Source organism: Rhineura floridana, chromosome 3, assembly GCF_030035675.1.
Source record: "Rhineura floridana isolate rRhiFlo1 chromosome 3, rRhiFlo1.hap2, whole genome shotgun sequence".
NCBI lineage: Eukaryota > Metazoa > Chordata > Lepidosauria > Squamata > Rhineuridae > Rhineura > Rhineura floridana.
The window spans coordinates 203,878,502-203,898,275 of record NC_084482.1 but is presented as its reverse complement, the minus strand read 5'-3'; the positions used below and the strand labels follow the sequence as shown (position 1 = coordinate 203,898,275).

The window sequence follows — 19,774 nt, the reverse complement described above, 5'->3', positions numbered from 1 at the left end:
AGCAAGAGCCAACATTTCAAAATCCTCCTTCTTTTCCTTCTTTCTGCTTTTCTCCTTGTCCTTATCCCAAACAAAGTCTGCTACTTCCAAAATCACAGTCACAGCCTCCCCCCCCCATCCAGGTCTGAAATTCAGAAAATAATCCCTCACCGCTGGCTGCGCTTGGTGAACGAAATTAGCAATGAGTGTCGGGTGGTCCAGCACGTTGGATGGATAGAGGCTAAACCAGCAACAGGAGAGACAGCAGCTGTAGTGTCAAAATTTATTTTGGAAGAAATTATTCCTCGATATGGTCTACCAATACAAATCAATTCTGATAACGGACCAGCGTTTGTAAATACTCTAGTGAATAGTCTATCAACGGCATTAGGGTTGACTTGGAAGTTACACTGTGCATGGCGACCACAGAGTAGCGGAATGGTTGAGAGGGCAAATCAGACCATCAAGGCTCATCTCACTAAGTTATGCATAGAGACTAAAGAAAAATGGCCTCGGCTGTTACCATTGGCCTTATTACACGCCAGATGCACCCCACGAAGCTCAGGCTACACTCCGTATGAATTAATGTATGGCAGACCACACCTCTGCCAACTGGAGTTGAGGTATTGGAAGACCATGGACAAGTACGGCTTCAGAAACAACTGCAGGCTCTGAATAGGATTGTTGGACAATTACAACAGTATACTGATCCCAGTCCATTACAAGTTACAACTAACATGCACGCCTTTGAGCCAGGGGATTTAGTATGGGTCAAGGTATGGGATGATAAACCATTGCAGCCTAAGTGGAAAGGTCCATTTGCAGTAATAATGGTTACTCCCACGTCCTTGAAGGTTGAAGGGCAGACTCCATGGATTCACTGGACCAGAGTGAAACCAGCAGCGAATCCAGAATGGGAAGTAGTAACCAACACACCAGGGGCGTTGCGGATGAGGATCCAGAAGCGTGCCACTACTGGAAGCAGGGATGCGACGGGAGAAGCCTCCTCGGGACCGGCAACCGAGTGAGCGAAACCACAGAGGGTGTTGCATCCCCTACTTACCCGGAAGAAGTAGTGGGACACCGCCCGAAGATCCAGATCTGTCCAGAAATAGCAATTATGTCCTGCTGTAAATTGTCTTATGTGATCATTTTGTTTCAGTTCTTAGTTCTTTTGATTCTGATATTGTTTCCCCCTTATTGTCAAGCATCTGAACCCCCAGGCATGTGTCAAAATTGCCAAGAAAATACCTTTCTAACATTGGTAAATCAAGTGGCAAAAAAATTTAATCTGTCAAATTGCTGGATTTGTGGAAATCCTCAGGGGTTTCCTAAATGGCCGTGGATGGCAATCCCCTTAAACCCTAAATGGTTGTTAAGCAACAAGAGTGATGTTCATAATGGAAGTGACCTTTGGACTACTAATCACAATTGGGAAGTCCGCTGGAATCCTGGAGGTCATTATTGCATACAACAGAATCTGTCGGAGGGGGTCTTGGTCGGAAAATCATATTGCAATTGGACTATGCAATGGGAACAATTTTGTGTTATTGCCTACTGTCCCATTACAAATTGTAGCAAAGAAATGCATAGGTGGAATCAAACCCATATTCAATTGAAAAATGGTACTTGGTGTGTCTGTACTCCTGGTAGTGATAATCCACTTATAAACTGTGATGTGGTATGTGATGCAGCAAATTCCACCACTTTGTTATGTCAGTTGCATAACTGTACCTTAGATCAAATAAGAGGGTGGCGTTTGCAAATTGTTGAATCTGACAACAATGGGCAGGCTGTAAAAGATCTTACAAATAAGATGAAGAAACTCGCCCATGTACCCATACAAACCTGGAAGGGAATAGATTTAGGTGATTGGAGTTCGTGGTTCAACTGGTCTGGAGGATTGAAAGGGTTAATAGGTATTGTCACTGTATTATTATTGTTATGTTTGTTGTTGCCATGTGTTTTGTCAGTAATCGTAAATCGCTTTAAAAGTATAATTTTAGGTACAGTGGAAAACCAGGTAGCCCGACAGATGGTGTTACAAGCCAACCGATATCAGCCAGTACCTCAAGAAGAAGAAGAAAAAAATCATTTGTAGTACAGTATTGTGTAATACTTTAATTATTAAAAATAAGAAGTTAAAGTATTAAAGGGGGGAATGATAAGGATAAATAACCCCTTAGTATGTTGTACCTTCCAAATGTTACTTTCATTGCAGTCACGCCATCTTGACACATATGCACTTGTTGTTTTGCTGTATTCATAGCCTTATAAGGCAATGTTCTTTTGTAACAATTTGTGACTGAAATTATGGGATGCAGAGACAGAGCCCAGGCAAAGAGTATAAGTATTCTCTGTTCTTTGCATTTTGGCGCGCTGTTGGCTGAGCTTGACTCCCTAGCGCCTTGCTGCAGCAATAAAACTTTGTTATACCTACCTTGATCTAGTAATGCTTATTCTCAAGGACATCCCTTATCACAGTGGCAGGTGAGGGCTTGGTCATGGTTAGAGTCTCTAGGAGACACAGCATGTAGAGTAGGTGACCATCTGTAGTTCAGTTTCAAATGGACAGCAAGGATTGATGCCTCCTGGCCTGTCTTAACTTTTTTCTGCAGAATGGCATTCTACATTAGAGCATTTTAAATGCTTCCAAAAAGTGCCCCAACTGAGGAATGCTCGAGACAGCCACATATAATACCTAATCTTTGTATCATAATTATTGTTAGTTATTTTTATTTAATACATGGCTTATTGCAAAACATATCAAGAGTTTAAACAATTTTAAAGGAATTACATTCATATCATACATACTGTTGTGTCATATGTATGTTCACCAGTTTATGAGATGAATATCAGAGCTACTATGATTCCTGTCCAAAACTAACCATAACGATTACTGTTATTGACAAATGATTATCATTAATAACAATTTCTTAACTATGATTTGATAAGGCTTTTTGATACTGTCTCTCTGCAATTCCTCTACCGGTTTTTAGTATCAAAATTCTTTGCAGTCCTTGTCTCCCATATCTTCACAGCAGCCCTTCAAGGTCCTACTTTTTATTTCAGACAGGGCTATTGTGTTTTTGAGACAGGGATAGCCAACACGGTGCCCTGCCGATGGTGCTGAACTAAAACTCTCATCATCCCTGATCGTTGACCATATTGGCTGATGGGAGTCCAGCAATGTCTGGAAGGCACCACATTGGCTACCCCCAATTTAAGAGCTTCCTGACAGGGTGGAAATCTATAGGTGCAACTCTTCTGGGCATATAGACACACTGATGGCAATCATGCACCACCTCCTGGAATTAAAAACTTGAACCTGTGTTTGTGTATTTCTCCCTCCCTCCCAATTCATCTTCCCTTTACAATGTGTCTTTTTAGATATTAAGGATTGTAAATCGCCTTTGTGTGAGAGAGAGCAGAAAAAGCATTCCCTACCTAAATAGATCTGCTGGCTGGGAATGGAGGGAATTGTTAAACTTGTGTGCTGTTCAGTTGCTTAACTTCATTGGCCTTGGAGAAGCCTCATGAGAACCTGTGAGCTGGTGAGACGTTTATTTTGCAAAAGGAATGCAATGGCATAGGGCTGAAGGGAGCAGAATGTGTCTTTTGCTTAGGGCAGTTCATCTCCCAGCCATGTCTCTCTCTATTGATTGGGACCATCCTTCCTGTTTTAGGGGCCTCTGAAGGAGGAGGGCATGAATTCCCGGATGCTGTGCAGGGTCAGATCTACAAAGAAGTCAAGTGAAATGGGGACAGGGAGATCAATGTGACGGGTAAGAATTAGAGATAAAGTTTCCAGAAATTTTGAAGCCATAGAAAAAAAATGGGGTTGGGGTGGGGGAATGGAATTTTTTTGAAAAATTGAAAAAATACAATATTAGCACTTTTTACAGATTGGAAGGCACTTTGTAACTTGAGGAACATAAAATGTAATTATGTACAAGTTGGTTTGGCATAAAATTATCACATTTGGTATATTTTTACTTTTTTTTGTAACAAATGGAGCTACAAGCTCCTGAACTGTAAGGAACACCTGAACTCTAAAGACCCTCTTTGGTTTTGCCAGTTTATGAGCAGCAGGCAAAAAAACTATTTAAAAAACCCAGAAGAAACCATCAACATTAATAACAAAGAAAATTATTTATGTCTCCGCTAGTCCTCCATACCTCCTTTAGGTTGCACACCTTAACGTGGGGAGGGGGTTTGAGAGTGTTGAAGAAGCTGAGAACAATGCCGTCAGGAGTCTAGACCAAGAGGCTAGACTCCCAGTAGGGGCACCCAAGGCGGAATGGTCAAAGCTGAGACACCAGACTAAGATGCAGCCAAACTCAGAGGAAGGCAATGGTAAACCACCTCTCAATACCTCTTACCATGAAAACCCTATGAACAGAGTATCCAAAATGCAACACGAGATAGTGCTGGAAGATGAGACCCCCAGGTCAGAGGCACTCACTGAGCTACTGGGGAAGAACAAAGGACAAGTACGAGTAGCGCTGTGACTAATGACGCAGCTGGGTCAAAGCCAAAAGGAAGCCCAGAGGCTGATGCACACAGATGCGAAAGGAGAGTCCGGAGTTGTACGACACACACAATAGGAACATGGAATGTGAGAAGCATGAACCAGGGAAAGTTAGAAATTGTCAAGCAAGAAATGGAGCGTATCAACATTACAATACTTGGAGTGAGTGAATTAAAATGGATGGGAATGGGACATTTTCAATCGGGCAAGTACAAAATATTTTATGCAGGAAATGAGAAATCAAGAAGAAATGGGGTTGCTTTAATAGTGAGAAGTGATGTAGCCGAAGCAATTAGGAGCTACAACACAAGGTCTGAGCGAGTGATATCAATGAGATTAAATAGGAAACCTATTAACATAACCATCATCCAAGTCTATGCTCCAACGTCAAACACAGAAGAAGAATTGGAGAAATTTTACACAGAAGTACAGGAGGAAATTAATCACACTCCAAAACAAGATATGATGATAATCATGGGGGACTGGAATGCAAAAGTAGGGAACAGAGAAGAACTAGGAATTGTGGGGAAATGGGGCTTAGGAGACAGAAATGAAGCAGGAGAAAGACTTATTGAATTCTGTGAAGCCAATAATCTGTTTCTTGCAAACACATTTTTTGAGCAACTGAAAAGACGACTGTACACATGGACATCACCAAATGGTCAATATAGGAATCAAATTGATTATATAATTGGTAGCAGAAGATGGAGAAGTTCCATACTTTCTGCAAAAACAAGACCAGGAGCAGACTGCAGTACAGATCATGAACTGGTCATATCGAAAATCAGAGTAAAGCTAAAGAAGAACAACAAAGCAATCATAATGCCAAAATACAATTTAAAATATAAAGATCAAATAAGGAACAGATTTGAGTGTTTAAACTTAGTTGACAGAGAGCCAGAAGAACTATGGAGTAAAGTCAGAGACATTATCAGGGAAGAATGCAAAAAGACAACTCTAGTGAAAAAGAGAGAAAGACGTCAATGGATGACTGAAGAAACTGTTAAAATAGTTAGAGAGAAGGAAAGCAAGAGCAAAAGGAGATAGAAACACGGTCAGAACCCTAAATGCAACAATAAAGCAACTAGTATGTAGGGACAAAGAGAACTATTACAATAGTTATTGTATAGAAATAGAAGAGGACAACAAAAAGGGAAGAACAAGAGCCCTATTCCAAAAGATTAGAGAAATGAAAGAGAAATTTAAACCAGAGTAGGGATGTTGAATAATCAACAGGACTGACTGAGATGAAATAAAAGGAAGATGAAAGCAATACACTGAAGAACTCTATAAATGAGATGAAAGGATGACAGATTCATTCACAGAGGAACCATATGATGAAGAACCAGAAATTTTAGAATGTGAGGTGAAAGCTGCTCTTAAAATACTTGGAAGAAACAAATCACCAGGAACAGATGGCATATGAATAGAGTTGCTACAAGCTACTGAGACAATCTGTCCAAATTTTGACTATAATCTGTCAACAAATATGGAAAACTAAACAATGGCCCACAGACTGGAAGCGTTCAATATATATCCCAATTCCAAAGAAAGGGGATCCCAGGGAATGCAGTAATTATCGAACTATTGCCTTAATATCCCATGCAAGTAAAGTAATACCCAAGATTCTACAACAAAGGCTCTTACCATATATGGAGCAAGAAATGCCAGACGTCCAAGCTGGATTTAGAAAGGGAAGAGGCACCAGAGATCATATTGCAAACATTTGTTGGATAATGGAAGAAACCAAGGAATTTCAGAAGAAAATCACCCTATGCTTTATTGATTACAGCAAAGCCTTTGACTGTGTAGATCATGGAAAATCCCAGTCTGCATCTGTTAGAATTGCTTTTAATATGTCTTTTAATATGTCTTTAACCCTATTTAAAAAAAAGATGTTTTTAAAGTTTTTTTTAAATGTTTTTAACGTTGTTTTGTTTTAATGTATTTTAAGGTTTTTTTTATGATATTTTAAAGTGTTTTTAGTGTTTCTGTTTGCCGCCCTGGGCTCCTGCTAGAAGGAAGGTGTGGTATAAATAAAATAATAAATAAATAAAAACTATGGAATACTTTAAAAGAAACAGGGGTACCACAGCATTTGATTGTCCTGATGCACAACCTATACTCTGGACAAGAGGCGGACAGAATATGGAGAAATCGATTGGTTCCCCATCAAAAAGGGAGTGAGACAGGGGTGTATTTTATCACCCTATTTGTTTAATCTGTACGCAGAACATATCATACGGAAAGTGGGATTGGACCAAGAGGAAGGAGGTGTGAAAATTGGAGTAAGAAATATCAATAATTTAAGATATGCAGACGATACTATACTCTCAGCAGATACCAGGAATGATTTGAAAAGAATGCTGATGAAAGTTAAAGAGGAAAGCACAAAAGCAGGACTACAGCTGAACATCAAAAAGACTAAAGTAATGATAACAGAAGATTTATGTAACTTTAAAGTTGACAATGAGGACATTGAACTTGTCAAGGATTATTAATACCTTGGCACTGTCATTAACCAAAATGGAGAGACAATAGTCAAGAAATCAGAAGAAGGCTAGGACTGGGGAGGGCAGCTGTGAGAGAACTAGAAAAGGTCATCAAATGCAAAGATGTATCACTGAACACCAAAGTCAGGATCATTCAGACCATGGTATTCCCGATCTCTATGTATGGATGTGAAAGTTGGACAGTGAAAAAGGCAGATAAGAAAAAAATCAACTCATTTGAAATGTGGAGTTGGAGAGCTTTGTGCATACCATGGACTGCAAATTGGGTGTTAGAACAAATTAAACCAGAACTGTCACTAGAAGCTAAAATGATGAAACTGAGGTTATCCTACTTTGGACACATAATGAGAAGACATGATTTATAAGACCATAATGTGGGGAAAAACAGGAGTAGAAAAAGAGGAAGGCCAAACAAGAGATGTGTTGATGCCATCAAGAAAGCCACAGACCTGAACTTACAAGATCTGAACAGGGTGGTTCATGACAGATGCTCTTGGAGGTCACTGATTCATAGGGTCGCCTTAAGTCGTAATCGACTTGAAGGCACATAAGAACAACAAGTCCTCCACAGTGTCAAGCAGACATAAAGCACCCATTCCCATAAAAAGAACTGAGAAAAAGCGGAGGACCAATATTCAATGCATCATGCTGAAATAAGACATTCCATATTCCATTTTTTCTTCATTTTTTTCAATTTTTCAGAAAAAAAACAAAAAAGGTTTCGGAAAAAAGGAAAAAACCAGTTTTTTCCTCAAATATCCAGTTTTTTTCTGGGCCTTCACATCTCTAGTAAGAATTCACTGAATTAGCTACTATGTTCTGCCACCTTCTGGGTTTGTGAGATGCTTGGGCTGACCATGTGAAGGCCAAGGCTACAGCACTGGTACCAGTCCTGTGGACAAGGGAATTTTGGCAAATGCAGCTTATCATGCAGGGGATCAGAGCAGCTGCCTCCCCTGAATGTCTTTCTTCAGTGCCACTCTGGAAGGTGCAGGATGCTCAGCCTCTTCTTGTGTCTGATCCAAAGTGCCAGAACTAGGTCTCTCTACCAAAACGAGAGAATGCAATAGCATTATACATATCCAAGAATCCTGCTTTGATCAGAACCTACCAGGCTTTTTCCCTGGTCAGTTTCAGCTGAAGTGCCGCTTCCTAGAACTCCTAGAACTAGCAGCCCCTCTGTGCAAGATCCTTGAAATAAGCTGTGCACAGCCTGAATTGTTGGATCAAAGCTGAGCTCTTTCAGACGCTTCAACTTCTCTTCACATAGTAAGGGTTACTTCAGCTGCGTCATGGACCAGCTTTCAATGAGGCTCAAAAAGGCAGCCTAAGAGAGTCTCTCCCTCTTTTCCTGGATGGTGATGAGGTACAATGGAAGCCAGGGCTCCTGAGCCTATCGTAGTTGGAAGACCAGGGATTTCAATAAGAGCATCTTTTCCCACCACTGAATTGAAAATTCCCTCTTGTGCCCAAGGGAAAGGACTCCCATCCTCCTCTGAATCACCCTAACAACAAAGGGGAAGACAGGCTCCCCTTCTAAAATCTCCATTCCATCCCCTGCAGGCAATGCAATCAAAGTCTCAAGTCATTCCAGTTCATCGCTTTCTCCTGAAGGACAGGCAGTGGATCAAATTGGTGGGAGAGAGGCAGGTGACATTCTGGTGAGTCGCTTCGTTATGTGCAAAGCTGTAGATGTATAGGAATCAGGGCAACATATTCTGTGATAATGGCTGCTGAAAAGTTAGTTCGTTTAGATGCAGACCGGCTGCCTGAGATGTGCTCATGTTTGGACAGCTGGGAAAGGTTTAAAAGACACCATATCTCCCAAACATATGTAGGATTAGAAGCATAAGCCCAAACTCAATACTCTGGCAGTGGCCTGTGTTAGTATATATTTATTCCAGTGGCCCTTCTGTAAGTGTTGGGGGTTGGGTGGGGCAATTCCCCCCATTGTTACCCTGGCCTTGTTTGCATGGCACAATAGCCCACAGTTTGTTTGAACAATGGTTTTATTGTGAACATGCCTTCCCCCCACCCCGCTGCGTGGACCATCTTGTGGCTTCTCCCAGTTCCCGTATGGCCTGTCTATTGCTTGTACTGCCAACCAAAGAGAGAAGGTTCCTAGTGCAACCATAAAATACACAGAAAAAAGTCACTACCCAAATTGCAAAACACTGTGGCATGCAGCCGAAATGAAAACTAGCATAATAATAAAGGCAAGCACAATGACTGTTAATAGCAGAATGGATAATTATATTGAGAGGCCCAGAACATGAGACCTGAAATGAATATAGTAACATGAAAAAATATACAGTGATGACAGGCAATGAAAAATGACACAATAATGTAAAGATGACAGTTATTCCGGATTGTTAAACTGTTTCAATGTTTCTTCAGACATTTATAGTATTCAAATCTATGGCTTGTGCCATCTGAACTCAGATGGTGGTTTGTTTCAAACCAAAAAACACAAATGGCAAGTCAGAAATATTGGTTTGTTTCTGAACTTGCTGCTCATGGTTTGTTTGAAATAAACAAGCCAAGGTCCAGGATCAGATAATGTGACAAACCATAGTATGGCTTGTTTTAGCTGTCTGGGAACTACCCACTGGGGGTGGGGTAAGTGGGAGGCAAGTTCACACTTAAACTATGGCTTAACACAAATTCTTTCTTTCTTTCTTTCTTTCTTTCTTTCTTTCTTTCTTTCTTTCTTTCTTTCTTTCTTTCTTACTTACTTACTTACTTACTTACTTACTTACTTACTTACTTACTTTCTTTCTTAGATTTATATCCCGCCCTTCCTCACAGAAGGAGACCAAGGTGGCATTATGGCTTTTTGTGATGTGTAAACCAGGTCCCTGAACATTTATCAGTGGACTAAGGATTGTATATGTAATAGTCCTGTGTTCTTCCTTCACGGAATTTTTGTGCTTGCAGGGAACAATGGATCTCGATGAAATGGGCAGCCCTCTGCAGATAGTCATGCTGAGTGTTACCCAGCCAGTCCAAAAGACCATGGTCTGGCAAGTCCTGCAGGAGGAGGATGGTGGGAACAGAGATTCTTTGGGTAAGGAATTGTTTTCTTCTGGTCAAGAAAATCCAGTAAACATCAGGCAAACCTTTTGCCATTTGTAGGGTTCAAAACAGTTGGTAGACAAAAAGAGGCCTCTTTCCATTTTTGAATGCATATGTATGAAAAGAAACTTGACATAAAGGAATGTTAATCCATTCCCAAAGTACAATACTCTATTCCTACAGTACAATCCTTTTTGTACAGAAATTTCCATCAAAAGCTGAGACTTTCCTTCCTTTCTCTTCCCTTGGCTTTCACTTCCTTCCCCTCTCTTTCTTTTTGGCCCCTTCCCCTGTGCGCTGCCACTGTTGGGACTGTTGCTTTCTGGAGCCCAGTGGATGTCAATTGCTAGGCATGCACAAAGGTCTGAGGGTGGGACTGTTTGGCTTTTTCTATATTAACCAATATATATTAAGCAACTTCAAGCCGCAAATCTGGTTGGCCACTGGGAGAACCGGATGCCGGACTAGATGGGCCATTGGCCTGACCCAGCAGGCTCTTCTTATGTTCTTATATTCAAATAACACCCTCCCCCCAATTTGTTAGAAATTATTGTAAGACTTTTCTCCAGTTTCTTTCTCCATCTCTAGATTTCCTTCAATGTTTAGGTCGGGGTATGTGTGAAAATATGGCCCTCTGCAAGATTATTTATCAGGCCGTGGAGGAAGCATCTGTCTCTGTTGAGTTTCATAGTCTGCAGAAGGTAGCCCTAGATTTCTTCATTTAAAATATATCAAGTTTCTAATCTTTAGTATCAGTATTTTTAAATTTTGATTACAAAGCACATTATGGTGTGTGGCTCCTGTATTATTAAAAAATAATTAAACCATACTGCCTCAAAAAGATGTAGAAGCTCCTAAATAAACGTTGCAGTCATCAGACGGGTCTTCTTAGGGATCAGTAACTGGTTAAAGACGCAGAAGAGAGTAGATACAAATTGTCATTTCTCACAATGCAGGGATATGAAAAGTGGGATCACCCCCAAGGATCTGTACTGAGACAAGTCCTTTTTAACTTGTTTATAAAAGATGTGTATTTATTTATGTAGAGTATTTGTACCCCACTCTTCACCCTAAAAGCCTGCCGGAGTGGCTTATGTACAATCAATTAACACAAGAGAACTTCTGCCCGCAGGCTTGTAATCAAAGAAACACGACACACAAGAGGCAAGGGACAGGGGGCAGAGTTGGGGGGACCAGTGAGACAGTCAGGTGTGCAGGGACAGGTAAAAGTAAAAAGGTATCACAAAGAGCTCCAAAAGGATCTCTCCAAACTGGGTAGATGGGAATAGAAATGACAAAAATATGTCCCTCACACTAAGCAACTTTTAGATTCATAGGAACACAGGAAGCTGCCTTATGCAGCCAGACCATTGGTCCATGTGGCCCAGTATTGTCAATAATAATAATAATAAATAGCAATACTCCATTTTTGTGATGTTAATGACGTATTTTAAACTGTTGTAACCTGCTGTGGAACCTCGGGGTGAAGAGTGGGTAATAAATTAAAATAATAACACAGACTCATCCCCAGCCCTACCTGGAGTTGCTGGGGATTGAACCTAGGATCTTCTGCATGCCAAGCAGGCGCTCTTTCCCGGAGCTATGGGGAGGCAGAGCATTTCTATGGAGGAGCCTACCACTTTTGCGATTTCTGCCTTGTTTGAGTTTGTGCCCCCTTTGACACATGGAGTGACCCCACCCCCATTACGCCTTTTACTGTCCTTCCTATATTATCATGATTAATGAATTTATACCTCACCCTTCCTGCAAAAGTACACAAAGCGACTTATGCCATATTGATGCAGTACAAAATATGACAAAAGCACAACCTCAAAACAACAGCAAAGTAACAAGTAAAACCAACAGCAGTTAAAAGAAAAAGCAGCGTTTTTGAAATCAGATCCCAATCTTCTATCGGGAGCTGCGGGACTGCACTCTTCCCCTCCCCTGCCGCTCTGGCCCCAGCTTCTTTTCCCAGCCTTAACCAGGGCTCCCTCTTAACCAAGATTTGAAGCCCAGATCTGAGGCTTCTTCCATGAGTAAGTGGGAACCTCATCAGTGGTCGCTGTGGTTTGCATAGAGTTTGTAACAGTAGGTGATTGCATCCCACTGGTTCTCTCCATTCTACCAGATCTCTGTTACGTCCGCTATATCTATGCTCTCCTTTACAACCAAGTACTCCAACTCACCCATCTTGCCTTCGAGACTCTAGCATTAGTGTTGCAGCTGAAAAAAACCGCACTGGCTGCCCATTAGGTACTGGTCCAAGTTCAAAATGCTTTTTTTGGTGTACAAACCCCTATGCAGCTTGGGATCAGGATACCTGAAAGATCATCTTACCCTTTACATACCAGTCAATTATTAACCTCTGCAGGTGAGGACCTCCTGTAGATACCATCTTATCAGGACGTCCATTCCACACAACATAGGAAGGGGACCTTTAGTGCTGCTGCAGCTACCCTTTGGCATTCCCTCCCCTTAAATATTAGACAGGCACCATCTCTGTTATCTTTTCAGCACCTACCAAAGACCTTCCTCTTTCAACATGCCTTTTAGATAGACCTTATCCCAGTCTGCATCTGTGTTGGAATTGCTTTTTAAGATGTTTCAAATGTTTTTTTAAAAAGATCTTTTGTTTTAATGTGTGTTAAAGCCTTTTGCTTTTAAAATGCTTTAAAGTGCTTTTAGTGTTTTTCTTTGTCACCCAGGGCTTTCTGGGAGGAAGGACAGGATATAAATTGAATAATAAATAATAGTGTGTCAGCCCCAAATATCTCATGTGTGTGCATTTCCCCCTGTGGCCCATGCATGTCTTTGGAAGGTTATCGTGTCTCCCTGTCATTACACTGCCTAGTTCAACCCTGTTCCCATCAGGACAATTCAGAAACATTTTCATCCTCTTTCTCTTTAAGGATAATTCATACCAAACTGGACACCTCCTTTCAACTTTTATACTTTTATTTCTTTCTTTGTCCCCAATACAGGTCAGTTAAACTATCACGTAGCTATTAATGGACAAATGAGGGTAATATGCTTTCTCCAGGATCAGAGGAGCCAGGCCTTTTGAATACCATTTGCTGTGGAGCAATAAGGGAGAGGGATATTTCTGTCATGCTGCACATGTAGACTTCCCAGAGGCATCTGGGTGGTCACAATTAGAAACTGGATGCTGGGTTGGATACAAGCTTGCTATGATCCAGCAGGACTCTTAAGTTTTTATGGGGGGGGGGGAGAAGAGGTAGCAGAGGGGAAATACCTTGGAAGAAAAATCCAGGAAAAATTAGGTTATAAGCATTTTCAAAAGAGGTCACCAGAGAGAAGAAAGAAAGATGACTGTAGCAGAGAGGGAACTACCTCTGACAGGAAGGTTAGGCAAAAGTAGGTTACAGACATCTTGAAAGGAGGTCACAAGAGCATGGGCAAAATTTCTCTTTCTGTCTCAGCAGCTGATGGAAAGGAAATTGGGCTCAAGGTGGAGAACCCTCTGTTTGGAGAAAATGAGCCAGAGGACACACCAAGGACACCTCAGCAGACAAGCCATGGGAATGTGCTGGAGACAGCTGAGAGGAAGGAGAAAGGAGGCGAATCCAAAGGGCATCAGTGGAAGCAGCCAGTGGAGAGAGAGAATGAACATGGTGAGCTCACAGAAGGTCTTCCAGCTCCAAAGGACCAGCCTTCCGATGTACACTCAAGAGCGAAAATGCCCTTGTTCTCCAAGTATGGCAGGAGGTATCGCTACAGGCCAGAACTTGTTATGATGCATGTAAGTGAAGACCACAGTGAATGCTTCACGTCAGAGGAAAATGTCCAGCAAACTTCATACTTTGATGAGTACCAGAGAACTGTAACAGGACAGAAACAGAACATGTTCCCTGAGGATGGGAAAGGATGCTATTTGGTTAGACATCAAAGTCATGATACAGAAGAGAAGCCTAATAACTCTCCTGACTGTGGAAATTATGCAAAGTCAGTAAAGGGAACTCAAGAAATTCAGGCTGAAAGGAGACCATATAAAAGTTCTCAGTGTGGGAAATGCTTTAGTGAGAGAATCCATAATGGGAAACTGCATGGATGTCTTGAGTGTGGGAAATGCTTCAGTCACAGGAGGGATTTGGAGAGACATCAGAGAATTCATACTGGAGAGAAACCATATAAATGCCTTGAGTGTGGGAAATGCTTCCATCAAAAAGGAAACATGAGTAGACATCAGAGAACTCATACTGGAGAGAAACCACACACCTGTTCTCAATGTGGGAAAAGGTTCAAGCAGAGAATGGATTTAGAGAGACATCAGAGAATTCATACTGGAGAGAAACCTTATGAATGCCCTGAGTGTGGGAAATGCTTTAATTGGGGAGACACTTTGAGAAGCCATCAGAGAATTCATACGTGAGAGACAACGCTGTGTTGGGAGTGTCACCATGTTACTCCCTCTATCTCAGTTCTCCTCATCTATGGTGTGGGGATAATATTTCTCAGCCTCATATTCCTCTGTATCTCTGCTATGGCGATTGTAATAGTGGGCAGTTTATTTGTCCCCCTGTAGGAGCAGGAAGCATTTACAGAGAATTGAATTAAATCAAAATTAAATGAAAAATGCAGTATCTCTTTGGTTTTTCTTGTGTGTGTGGGGGGGTAACAGTGCTATCTTTGCAACCGTGAGCTCCTTGATTTCAGCGTAGCACACTATGGGGACTGCCTTTGTGTAGAGCAGAGGATGATGTGGGATTCTTCCCTTTGTACAGGAGGCTCTATCTCGGCCACAGGCAGTCACACACACACACACACAAACACACACACAAAGGCCAGCGGTGTTATAACAATCCAAGGACACAACAAAAAGTAGCTGATGGTAGCACCAAGTACCGCCAGCGGAGGGTGTGGCCTGGGGAGAGGCCCTATGGAGCAGCCTGAGGGCTAGGTAGGGAGTTGTGGAGGGCCACATTTGGCCCCGGGCCTGATGTTCCTTGTGATGTTCCTATATTAATGTATATATGGTAAGTGTTGTTGTTTTAGAAGATACATGGTAAGTGGAGTGAAAGAGGAGGGGGAGTGAATGGGCAGTAGAATGCGAGATGATTGGCTGAGTGTTTAAAATGGCTGAATGTATAAAAGGAAGAGTGAGAGTGGAATCAGGGGGGAGAAGAGAACTGAGTGGGTTGCTTGGTGGGGTTTAGAGAGTTGTTTACCAGGAGGGAGGTGGAGTTCGGATTAGTATTGAGTAAAACCATATGCTTATGTGCCTTAAGAAGAAATCTTGTTAATCTTGTTAGCTTTGTTATCTTTAATAAAGACTTAATTTGGTTTACCAAAGGCCTGATCCTTGGCTGGGGTTTCACAGACCAGAAGGGAGGGTAAGGTAATGACCAAGGCTGAAGGAAAACTGTAACAAATGGTGGCAGCGGTGAAGAGAATAACAATACCAGTATTCAGAGTCTCTGGGAATACTAGTATTAGGACGTGACTGGTGGTTGCCTAGCAGGGGGATCTGTTGAGATCTGTGCTAGAGCGGATAGGTAAACCATAAGAGAGTGCGGTCCGGACTGGTGGAGTCCCTGGTGGTGCCTAGAGACAGGCAGTAACCACGAGCAGGTAGGAACCTGACAGGGAGAGCCAGGGAAGGACGCATCACACGTGGTGGCAGTAGCGGTGGGATACGAACAACAGAGAATCCAGATACGAACCAAAGAGAGTCCCAAAGACACGTGGTGACAAAGGAGACTATGTCACAGGTGTTGGCTGTAGCAGTGAGATACGAATACTAGGCAATCCCTAATAGTCGTGTAGCAAACAGAAATAACAAAACAAGATTACTTGTGAGAGTGACTGGCAAAGAGTGTGTGGCAAAGAGTGAGTGAACTCAAACACCATGGCTGAATACATAAAAATGAAAAGAGAGGAGCTGGTGGAGAAGTGCATAACATTCAATTTACCTCACGAGGGTAAAGGGGTAGATGAATTGAGGGTAGCACTTATAGGATTTGCTACTGTCCAGCAAAAACAACCTGTCAGAGAAGAGACCCCAGAAGGATATTTAAGCAATCCCGCTTATATAGAGTACTTGAGAGAGAAGTTAAGATGGGAGGCTGAGGAAAAAGACAAGCAGAGGGAGTTGGAAGCTGAAAGATTGAGGAGGGAGGCTGATGAGAAAGAAAAGCAGCAGGTCTTTGAGGCTGAGGAAAAAGATAAACAGCGAGAGTTGGAAACTGAGAGATTGCGGATGGAAACTGAGAGAATGAGAGTGGATGCGGAATTACAGGCAGAAAAGTTAAAATTTGAAAGAGAGAAGTTTCATTCTGATGAAACAAGAAAGGACAGAGATGGAGCAAAAATAAAAATTACTCCAAAGGACTTTGCTGTCTATGAGCCTGGTCAAGATCCTCAAATTTACCTCAGCACCTTTGAAAAAGCAGCTCAGTTGTGGGGGCTACCTGAAGATAAATACATGCAGTATTTATCAAACCTGATTAAAGGGGAATTGGCTGGGGTATACCAATATTTCCCCTCAGATAGGCCCGTCACCTATGCTGAATTCAAAGAAGCAGTGTTTAAAAGATTCAGACTGGGGCCTGATTATTTTAGAAACCTTTTCAGAAACTGCCAGATACAGACAGGGAGGTCTTTCGTGGAGCTGGGGGCAAAACTGATGGACATATTTGGGAAATGGCTGACAAGTGCAAAAGCTCAGTCTGTGGAGGAGGTGAAAAACCTCATGATATTGGATCAATTATACCATCAGTTACCACCAGAAATAAGGCTCCTGGTCAAAGACCGTTCCCCTACATCGGTGCAGGAGGCCGCAGAGATGGCGGATCACTTCGCCTCCAACAGAACTGGCTGGGTGGGGAAAACATCAAGAGATTTTAAACCCAGACCATATAATGCTGGCAGAAGGGATGTGGTACCACAGCGAGTGAGTCCTCCATTAAAATCTGAAGGGCACAGGACACCCCAGAGTGGATCTGTGTACCCTAAAAGTGAGGAGAAATTATGCTACAAATGTGGTAGACCGGGGCACCTACGTTTTCAATGTGAGGTTGCCAACCCCATTAGTAATCCTGCTCAGACAAGGGCAGTGAAAACAGAGCCCAAGGCTTTAGAAACAGCGAAAAAGGTTCAGTTCTGCCAGATAAACTGGACAGAAGTAACAGACCTTGATTCAAGTCTGAGAGAGGAAGTGAGTGTACAAGGGGCAAATTATTGGGCATTGCTTGATACTGGTGCCGCTCAGACATTACTGAGGCCAGATTTAATAAAATCTGAGGTAATATTACCTCAGGAAACTGTGACTATCCAAGGAGTGAGGGGTCAACCAGAAAGTTTGCCTGTGGCCCTGGTGGATATGACTTGGAGAGGCCGAGAAGGCCGATATAAAGTAGGCATTAATGCCCAGCAACAAGAACCAGTAATACTGGGAAGGGATGTAATGGGCGCCCAAGGAAAGATCTATGTAGTGACCAGACAGCAAATTGGCAGAGAAAAAGAAGCCATATTAAGGGGGGCTGAAACAAACAGGGTGGAATCTGTTAACCACCCTCAGGTCACCATAGCAACCACTAGCAGGCCTGCTGAAGGAGACAAACTGTATCAAGTGGTCTCTGATAATGATGAGGCAGATCAATTCAGGGAAGAGCTGCAAAAAGATATAAGTTTGAAGCAGATAAAGGAACAAGCTCTGACCCAGCAGATTCCTTTCTGACAAACTGAGGAATCAAGTTGTGTGTGAGAATGGGATTTTATATAGACTGTGGATGCCTGCTGAGAGAAAGGATGAATGTGAACCAGTGAAGCAATTAATAGTACCTAGCAAATACAGAACCAGATTGCTAGAGGTAGCCCACGATGTCCCATCCCACGATGCGAAAGGGATTACGAAGAGCTCCAAAAAGACCTCTCCAAACTGAGTGAATGGGCAGAAAAATGGCAAATGCAATTCAATATAAACAAGTGTAAAATTATGCATATTGGAGCAAAAAATCTTAATTTCACATACACGGTCATGGGGTCTGAACTGGCGGTGACCAACCAGGAGAGAGACCTCGGGGTTGTAGTGGACAGCACGATGAAAATGTCAACCCAGTGTGCGGCAGCTGTGAAAAAGGCAAATTCCATGCTAGCGATAATTAGGAAAGGTATTGAAAATAAAACAGCCGATATCATAATGCCATTGTATAAATCTATGGTGCGGCCGCATTTGGAATACTGTGTACAGTTCTGGTCGCCTCATCTCAAAAAGGATATTCTAGAGTTGGAAAAGGTTCAGAAGAGGGCAACCAGAATGATCAAGGGGATGGAGCGACTCCCTTACGAGGAAAGGTTGCAGCATTTGGGGCTTTTTAGTTTAGAGAAAAGGCGGGTCAGAGGAGACATGATAGAAGTGTATAAAATTATGCATGGCATTGAGAAAGTGGATAGAGAAAAGTTCTTCTCCCTCTCTCATAATACTAGAACTTGTGGACATTCAAAGAAGCTGAATGTTGGAAGATTCAGGACAGACAAAAGGAAGTACTTCTTTACTCAGCGCATAGTTAAACTATGGAATTTGCTCCCACAAGATGCAGTAATGGCCACCAGCTTGGACGGCTTTAAAAGAAGATTAGACAAATTCATGGAGGACAGGGCTATCAATGGCTACTAGCCATGATGGCTGTGCTCTGCCACCCTAGTCAGAGGCAGCATGCTTCTGAAAACCAGTTGCTGGAAGCCTCAGGAGGGGAGAGTGTTCTTGCACTCGGGTCCTGCTTGCGGGCTTCCCCAGGCACCTGGTTGGCCACTGTGAGAACAGGATGCTGGACTAGATGGGCCACTGGCCTGATCCAGCAGGCTCTTCTTATGTTCTTATGTTCTTATGTGCAGGACATCTGGGAATAAAAAAGACCAAGAGGAGATTGGCTGCACACTATTATTGGCCAAACATCTCCAAAGATGTAAAACAACATTGTCTATCTTGTGGAATATGCGAAAAGGTGGGAAAAAGTGGAGTAAAGACTAAGGCACCCTTAAAGCCCCTTCCTATAATTGGACAACCCTTTTATAGAGTGGGATTAGATTTGGTGGGCCCTTTTTCCAAACCCACAAGGCATGGCAAGAAATATCTATTGGTGGTGGTGGATTTTGCCACCAGGTACCCAGACGCAGAAGCACTAAGATCCGTGGAAGCCCCTGTAGTGGCAGAGGCTTTATTAAAAATCTTTATGAGGCTGGGTTTCCCTCATGAAGTGCTGACGGATCAAGGCAGTGTATTCATGGGAGAAGTGATGCAATGTATGTGGAAATGTTGTGGTCTAAAACATCTAAAGACCACTACTTACCATCCCGCCACTAATGGGTTAACAGAGAGATTCAATGGCGTTTTGAAGGGCATGATCAGAAGCTATGTTCAAGATCACCCACAAGACTGGGATGAACAGTTGGGATGCTTCTTATTTGCATACAGAGAAGTCCCTCGGGAGTCAACAGGCTTCTCACCCTTTGAACTCATGTTCACTAGAAAAGTGAGGGGACCTTTGGAACTATTAAAAAATTCATGGGAGGGAACCCTGGGAGAGTACAAAACATCTGTAGTAGATTTTGTATTGGAATTCCGCAATAAATTAACATCAATGATGGAGGTGGTGGAAAAGAATTTGAGTCAAGCACAGGAGAAGCAACGTTACTGGTATGACAGAACAGCCAG

At 42.3% G+C, this 19,774-nt stretch overlaps 1 protein-coding gene across 6 annotated transcripts in view; it reads left to right on the top strand.

The window, feature by feature from the left end:
- LOC133381264 (zinc finger protein 629-like) overlaps positions 1 to 14,672 on the top strand; it is a 44,216-nt gene extending 29,544 nt beyond the window's left edge. For 4 of the 6 annotated variants that reach the window (XM_061620152.1, XM_061620156.1, XM_061620153.1 and 1 more), the window contains 4 exons: positions 3,666 to 3,764; positions 8,587 to 8,684; positions 9,961 to 10,090; positions 13,545 to 14,672. In XM_061620152.1, the coding sequence (XP_061476136.1) occupies positions 9,967 to 10,090; positions 13,545 to 14,491 (1,071 nt within the window). In that variant the 5' untranslated portion in view covers positions 3,666 to 3,764; positions 8,587 to 8,684; positions 9,961 to 9,966 and the 3' untranslated portion in view covers positions 14,492 to 14,672. The remainder of the gene's footprint in view (positions 1 to 3,665; positions 3,765 to 8,586; positions 8,685 to 9,960; positions 10,091 to 13,544) is intronic. The other 2 variants (XM_061620157.1, XM_061620158.1) reach the window with 2 other exon arrangements.
- Positions 14,673 to 19,774: the final 5,102 nt, after the last annotated feature.